This window comes from Malus sylvestris, chromosome 16, assembly GCF_916048215.2.
Source record: "Malus sylvestris chromosome 16, drMalSylv7.2, whole genome shotgun sequence".
Taxonomy (NCBI): domain Eukaryota; kingdom Viridiplantae; phylum Streptophyta; class Magnoliopsida; order Rosales; family Rosaceae; genus Malus; species Malus sylvestris.
In genome coordinates this window covers 6,343,305-6,351,622 of record NC_062275.1, presented here as the reverse complement: position 1 = coordinate 6,351,622, position 8,318 = coordinate 6,343,305, and the positions used below count along the sequence as shown (strand labels likewise).

General features: G+C 39.2%; 1 protein-coding gene across 1 annotated transcript; it reads right to left on the bottom strand.

The window, feature by feature from the left end:
• Positions 1 to 4,402: 4,402 nt before the first annotated feature.
• Positions 4,403 to 5,897, bottom strand: LOC126607963 (F-box/kelch-repeat protein At1g23390-like). Its single transcript, XM_050275684.1, has one exon. The coding sequence runs from the start codon at positions 5,726 to 5,728 to the stop codon at positions 4,577 to 4,579; it is 1,152 nt and encodes a 383-aa protein (XP_050131641.1). The 5' UTR covers positions 5,729 to 5,897; the 3' UTR covers positions 4,403 to 4,576.
• Between the last annotated feature and the right edge of the window lie 2,421 nt (positions 5,898 to 8,318).

Genomic DNA, 8,318 nt, shown 5'->3' with positions numbered 1-8,318 from the left:
GATTCACCAACTACTAGACCTAGGCTCTGATACCACTTGAAGGAATTATTTTGTAAAACATGTTCATTTGAGCAACATCATAAAGCATGCAATTAACAATTAAAGGCGGAATCATGCTTGTATGTACTCAAAAACAAAACATGACCATGAAATTCAAAGCCTAGTAGATTGGTGAACCAATAATCAACTCAAAAATAAGTGAGTTGAAATTAATACCTTTGTAGATTCCTCTTTGCATAAGCAAAGGCTAATCACCCAAAGAGATAGGGCCTTCATTCCTTGCTTCTTAGATCCATGGATTTGGATGGAAGAATAGGTTCTCCAAGTTCCCAAAATTGAGAACCTCTAAGTCTCTACACCAAGGAGAGATTGGATGATGAATGAGTGACCTTGGAGGATTAGATGACTAGCTAATCACCTCCAAGGTGTTGGCCTCTTTAGAGAGAAAATGGAGAGACAATTCTCACCCATTTTCCCCAAAAATAAACCCTTATTTCACTTAATGAATATTTGGCTATAAAATCATTTATATAGTCACTTCTTTAAGTGACCTAAACAACCAAAACCCTAATTCATTTCATCATGGCTGGCCATTTAGGGATTTTTGGGCTTTTGGGCTTTAATGAATCTTTATTCATTAAATTGTCATACAACTTAAGTTAATGGGCTTGACGTTCGAAGCCCATTGGGCCTTAAGGTCCAAAACTATCCCGTAGTCTTTAACGAACTTATTCGTTTGATTAATTAACATATTAATTAATCCTTGCCATAAATAATTAAACCATTCAATTAATCTTACTCATTTCATTTATTTCGTCCATCTCTACCTTACACGGTGTACGATCCATTAGGTTCCTTTTAGCGAGGTAGTGGGCGATTAAAACCATTTTACATCGATTGTGAATTGAAACTATTTTCAATTCTCCCTTTAGTGATTACACACGTTTAGGGCTTCCACAAACCATGAGTGACACCTAGCCGTATGTCATGGTTACCCAAGCTAATCAGAAGAGGTGGAGAACCTATTCAGTCTGGGATTACAAATGCAATACGGTCCTTCTCTAATCTAATACTCTTGACCACATTGTTTGGTTTGATAGTTTATTTTCTCATGTCTACTATCCAATGTGTGTCTTGTGCTTATATGATTACCTTGAATGTGATTAGGAACGCATTCCCAAATCTCATTCATACTCTGGCCAGAGATTCAAATCATATCAGAGAGTATTCTCCTTCAAACGGTTTGAAGGTTAGAGATCCCTTGTTGCGCATTCACTTGTCTCCATAGCTAAGCGGCTTGACCCCAACGATGCCGTGGACACCCTCCTGGTGGGATGACTTTGACATAATCAAAGATCAAGGTCTTAACCACAAGACAACTATGATGCCTCAGGTCAAAGGACTACTTTGCATTATCCCAACCATGAGTTCTTATGTGACATGGAATATGAGAACTCTTCGTTGATCGCGTTCAGTGAACTCATTCTCTATTGAGCACCTACCGTACTTGTCTTGATGTCACACACACCAATGACTAGAGACTAATCACTCTCCCTGAGAGAAGACATAGTACGTACTGATCTTGACGGACTGTCAATGCCCAATTGGCAATCCTATGATCAGGAACGTTTAGGATGTGTCTACGAAAGAATGGTCTCAAGAATCTAACTTCATTAGATTACATTCTCCCAATCACATATTCCTTGGACTTTATCGTTTAAGCATATAACATTTATATGAGACGGCTCAAACAATAATCTATGCCCTTTATATGTTAAACTAGATTAGTTTAACATGTGAAATGTCCGTAAAGTATCATCACATGATTGGCTTTAGGGCACATTTCCAACACCTCCCAGCGGCCAGATGACAAATCCTGAGCCAAAGCAGAAATGTTCTCTTTAGAATCTGATTCAACAATAATTCTATTTAAGCCCATAGACTTAGCAAACACACAACCATACCAAATGGCAAGTGCCTCTGCCACGGCAACACAAGGAGCAGAAATCTTGAGTTTTCGAGCCCCAATAAACTTACTGAGAGCGCATCTAGCCACAATCCCCACACAGCCCTCAGCCGAAATGACATCCCAACTAGCATCAACGTTGAGCTTGATAAAGGAGGAGCAAGGCGGATACCATCGAGCCACAACCAGAGGGGAAACCGGCTAAGGTAAAGAGGTTCCCACAGTCGGACGGGACGCCTCCAAAAAAGCTGCAGTCGAAGAGGATATAGACAGAGTAACTTGATGAGGGTTGATAACCTTCTGGTTATAAATAAAATTACACCGAGCCTTCCAAATAAACCAGCAAGTGAAGGTAACAACAGGCATGAACCAAATAGAAACATCATTCGAGCCCAATGGTGAACATAAAATAGAAGAAAACCAGTTAGCTAACGTAGAGAAGCCCACCCTGTCCACCACATAATTTAAAGAACCACCAAACCAGACAGTAGCGACCCACAGGCACAAAAATAAAATATGCTCAACAGATTCAACCTCACAATTACAAATAGGGCATAGAGGAGACGGGGAACATTTACGCCGAAATAAAGCCTCCATCGTAGCCAAAGCTCGGTTCAACGTCCTTCAAAGAAAGCAGCGAATTTTCGGGGGGGGGGGGGTCTTCACTTTCCAAATAGCCTGCCAAACTGAAGAAGGGACCACAGTCGAAGATGATGTACCCCTAGATATCACTGAAACCGCACGAGACCGCATCCAGTGATATCCCGATTTTACAGAATACACCACATTCCTCGTGTTCGGCCAAACCAGACGATCACTAAGCAAAGGATCACCAACACAAGTATCATAAATCGCCTGGCACTCATCATGAGAAATAAAAGGTTTGAGAAAGTCTATATCCCAAGACCTTGAAGATCCACTTATTAAAGATGGAGTAATAAAAACAATAATGTGAACCTAATTTTCCCTTTTTTTTTATTAGTACAGTGCACTAAGCCACCTTTTTTCTCACCTGAAAGTAACCTTTACAAGATTTCCAAAAAAAAAAAAGTAACCTTTACAATTATTCGAAACACATGAAAATAAAATTTGAGAACCGTCCAAATCATTTGCTAGCCAGGTTATAAGTTATAACTAGCAATTCACAACTGTATATTTTTCGTGGACACCCAAAACTCACTATGTTACTTATAAGTGAAATGGATAACGTAAACGAAGCACTAAAATCATTAGTTTTCATAATCCAAAGTATAATATGAATTTGCTGAATTGGAGATGGGAGAAGACAAGTATAGATGGGAATCGATCAATTTGCCTTCTATCTGCCAGCTTATCCTTATCCAAAACAAGGATACATGAGTTTGAGGGAGTCATTTCTTAAGGAGAAAAAAAGAAAAAAGAAAAAAGAGAGGGACTAATTTCATGCCATTGATGATTTGAAATTGTAGATCTAAATATCCTCCATGAGATGAGTTTTCTCAAAAGTGAGACTCTTTATAAACTCTATGCTACCTCATAATTTAACGTTAATTCGTGTGCCAACATTTTGAAATATTGTGCAAAAAACATGAAGTGTCAGGAAATCCATAAAATATCGCACTTTGAGAGAATCCCTTGGCATTTCTCTTGAGATATCTTATACCTGTGATCATTTTACTCTGTGATAGATGCACTATGTTCTCAGTCATCTAATACTGCTGGGCAGATATTGGCTCTTGCCAATTCATGACTACGTTGCCAACTGCTAAACGGGGCCATGGCTGAGTGACCATTTATACATACGATAAGGCAATCGATCTATATTATCTCCACTCACAGTCAAGCTAGGCTCACTCCTGGTTGATAGTACAAAATGTGTATATCATGACGGGACGAGTGTTATGGAATACGAGTACACATTTTCAGTGACATTCAAGTCATGCTCCATTGCTAATACAACGAGTGGCATAGTCGAGGCTGAGTTCTTAGCAATTTTTAAACACTGAAGAAGATGCACCCAATTGATAAATATCAATATCTTATGTAGTTTTATAGTGGAATTCTAACTTTCTTCATGGTATGAGAGTAAGTTGTCTTTCGTGTAAAGCCCAACGGCCACACGTGCTTCATGTCAATCAATTCGTGTTGTCCATGTGTTTGGCTTGGAAATTCACCCCATGGTGAGAGGGTGTGTGAGGATGTGAAGGTAAAAGAGTCTCACATTGGTGAAATTAAGTCATTTGTAAGGACTTATAAAATGTTGGGCTACTTTCTATATTGCCAATTGATTTTATGGTATAATTTCAACTTTCTTCCTTAACAAATAATTGATTTTATGGTGAAACTTCGATTTTATTCTTTAACAAATAATAGTACAAATAGAAAATAAAAAACAACTTTTTTAATTATAAAATGTGAAAACAATTTCTTAAATTATTTCGTAATTTTAAAAGACGGTAGAAGATACGGCACTGCCTCGATTGATTTATTTCTCACAATTATTTGATAAGCTAAATTGAACGAAAGCTCTAAACTAACAACATAGTTTATTTGTTCAAAAAAAGAAAACAACATAGTTTAAAAATAAGAATGAAATAGTAAACGATTAATTTTGTCGATCGGCCAAATTTTTCAAACCAATCTCAGCGCTCCAACTTGTAAGGCTTTATGCAAATCCGGCAAACCCACTTTCGAACACGTCACCACCAGCTTCTGCATTCGAGTCCTGTCGTCCACCGCCGCATTCCGTACGCTACCCCAGCTGCACCCACCCTCAGCAAGCTCGCAGAGGATCAGCTCCTCCGGCGACCAAGGGTTATGCAAGCACACCATATGTCCCATGCAGCTCATCCCAATCGACGCCACGCAATCGCTCTCGCCCTTCAGCTTCTCCACCATTGCCTCTGGCATCTCCCCGACCAACTCTTTACACTCAAACGACACGCCGTTCACTTCCCACAGTTTCACGCCTTCCAAATTCTCTGCGCTTCCCACCGCGCCCACTAAGATCAAACGGTCGTCAGCGAATCCAATGACGGCACTAAAAACCGTCTCATCGGGACGCAGATCATACGGTCCAGACCACGTGCTGGAATCGGGGTCGAACGAGCATGTCACACCGGAGCCTTTATCCATCACGTACATTTTGCTGTCGTCGACGGCGACAGAGAGCCAGGTGGAGGCTGCGGAGTCCTCGAGAACAGCGGGTATCGAGTCGCACCTGGTCCACGTTTTTGACACGGTGTCGTACATTTCCACCGACAGTGGATCGTCCTCGAAATCACAAGTGCCGCCAGCGACGACGATGTGGTGGCCCACCACCCCGGTAATCGGGTCCGTGCGCCATATCAGCGGGGCATCCACCATGTGCCACGTGTAGTGCAGTGGATCAGTTGAAAAGGCGAATTTAGAGGGAGAAAGCGCGTAGAGGAGGGAGTTCGAGGATCGGAGGGTGGAGATGGATCCGATCATCGGCTGAGAGTGGATGTCGATCCAAGCGTGCGAGTCGGGGTCGTAGGCACGTGCGGTGGTGTGGTAGGGAGACCTGGTGGCTTGAGCGAGGACAATGAGCCAGGGCTTGAAGTTTCGGTGGAAGCGGCGGAGAGAGGAAGAGCCGGTGCGCTTCCAGGACTTGGACACATGACAGGCAGGCACGAGGTGGAGGAGAGGCACGCGGGAGAGTATGGACTCTAAGATGTCTCCGTAGAGTTCGTGAGGTCCTTGCCGGACTTCGATGTGGGAAGTTTCTGTCCGAGTTTGGTCTTCAAGCTCATCAGTCGCCATTGTTAATTTTCTAGAGAGAGAGTGTGTTTGGGTGGGAAAGTCGTGTCGGGATGGCTTACATAGGTATGCTGACTATAAAGAATAAGAATATGGAAGTGGAACATGTCGCAACTTATAGACTTTGATTAATTATTTGATTGTTTATTTGGCAATTGTTAACCTTTAATTATTTTCTATTTGAATGAACTAATTAATTGATTATTGACTATTGCATCCGTTGACTTCAACATTTTACGATTTTTTTTTTTTTGACTGACAACATTTTACGATTTGATTTGTTGTGGATTTGAGTCGGTTAATCCATTGTCTCCAGTTATATGTGCGCGCTCTTTTTCTTTTTGAGACAAAATTGTTTAGAATCTCACGTTGGTTAGAGGAGGAATCATGCATGTGTTTATAAGTAATTGGATCACTTTTCATATTGTCAATTGATTTTATAGTGAAACATTAATTTTCTTCATTATATCAGAATAGATTGTCTCACATGTAAAGCTAAACGATCACACGCTCTCCACGTCACCTCATTGTGTTGTCTACATGTTAGGCTTGAAAATTTGCCACACGTGAGAAAGCGTGTTGTGAATGAATCCCGCATTGATGAGAGGAGGTACCTTAAATATGCTTATACGTAATTAAGTTATTCCCTATATTGCCAATTAATTTGATAGTAAAACATCCTCAACTTTCTTCAACCACGGTTTTATTAAAATATAAAAAATTTAAATAAATACAAATACCAAAGAAAGCATTCGAGATAAGATCTAAAAGGACTTCAATTCTAAGCAACTTTAGCACAACATAATAGGCTAACATGACTAAACTAGTTGATTGGTAGTTTTGATGGAGAGACAAGCCAGAGAATAAGCAAGGAACACATACAAAACCATGCCTAAACTCAGAAGACTAATATGGCACTTCAAAGTCAAAAAACTATATTCATGATATAAATGTCAAACACTTTGCGAATAGAATATGCAAACTCGCACAAAATGTTATATAACAAACAAGATGACGTTTTTTGACGACGAGCAACACCAACTCTGATAAGGAATTGACAACGACCAACTAGCGTCGTCGATACTCGTTAATATTTTACACAACACTATCTTGTATCTGATGTACAATAACTTGTCTCTCCTAGGAACATTATTTACCGAAACAAATGACGTGTATAATCAGTGGACCCCAACACTATCTGATGTTGATGAAGAAACACAAGCTAATCCACGCTGTACACGTTGGGGATTGACCAAGAATAGTAATACCTAAGGGGATCGGAGATCGGAGAAGAGGATCGGAGATCTTGAAACATAGTGAAGAAATATATGGCTAGCTAGCTACTGGCATTCTGATCCAAGACATCTTTCACAATAGTATTAGACTGCATATATATTTTTATCTTACATAGCTAATTATGTAGTGCAATCGGTGTAAGGACTATCCTACTACAAAGCGTTTCTAGCAGGGACAGTTTACGGATTTTCTAAGTCCAGGACCTCGCAAAAAATTATGTCTTGACTTCATTTAAAAAAATGTATTTATTTTCACACGTAAAATTTCAATAAATTTTTACTTCGAAAATACTTCAAATAAGACTCAATATAAATAGTAGCTAGCCATGCATGCACCTTTGACAGAATGGACACCCATGTCCAACTACCGTCTCCAGTATTAAAAAAAGAATCAGTTTAACCATTAGACCTTGAGCTGGTTCGGTACGAGATCTCGAACCGAAAATGGGATCCCGAGCCCCAAATTGTCACTTTTTCTGGACGAAAATCTGAGTATCGATCTCAAACTGAAATTTCGGTTTTTCTGAATTTCAAGATTCCCAAATATTTTCGATATTTCTGGACGGATCATAAAACATGACCATAAAAATGGAAACTAAACTCTACAATTCTTATTAGCAGTACAGTAGCACCCATCTCTTAACATTTCACCTTATAGTCAAATTTTAAATTGAAATTAAAAGAAGAGTAATAGAAGAAAACTGTTAATACTGGGTGATAGAAGAAAACTGTTAACACTGCACCCAATGTGGATGCAAGCCTGAAACTATATAAACTGGAATCATGCAAGTAACTAAGTCAAAAGATTCAAATATATAACAAGTAACTAAGTCAAAAGGTTCTTATTAGCACCAACAATCTACAATTCTAGTTAAAGCATTTCGGAGCAAAAGTACAACCAGCACCCCATTTCTTCTATATCAACAAATTCAAATCGTTCATACCAATATAGGACTACAAACAGAAGCTTAGCATAAAAAAAATATACATATAATAATATATAGTACCAGTTCTGTTCAGGATTCCAGAATCATTGAATAGCAATACCGAATGGTTCAGGATTTGTTTGGTATGACATCCTGAAAATTTCAAAAATTTCAATTTGGGATCGGGATTTTCAAGAATTTTTTCCAACCCTAATTAGACCACCTCCAACCCTTGGGGATAAAAAAAATTTAAGCTAGAAAATTTCAAGTCACAATTTTCTCTCTACTAGTTATGGCTTAAAATTTGAGTCTGAGATTATTAAATAATAATTTTAGCCTCTTTTTTTTTGTAACTTTTATGAAAATAATATT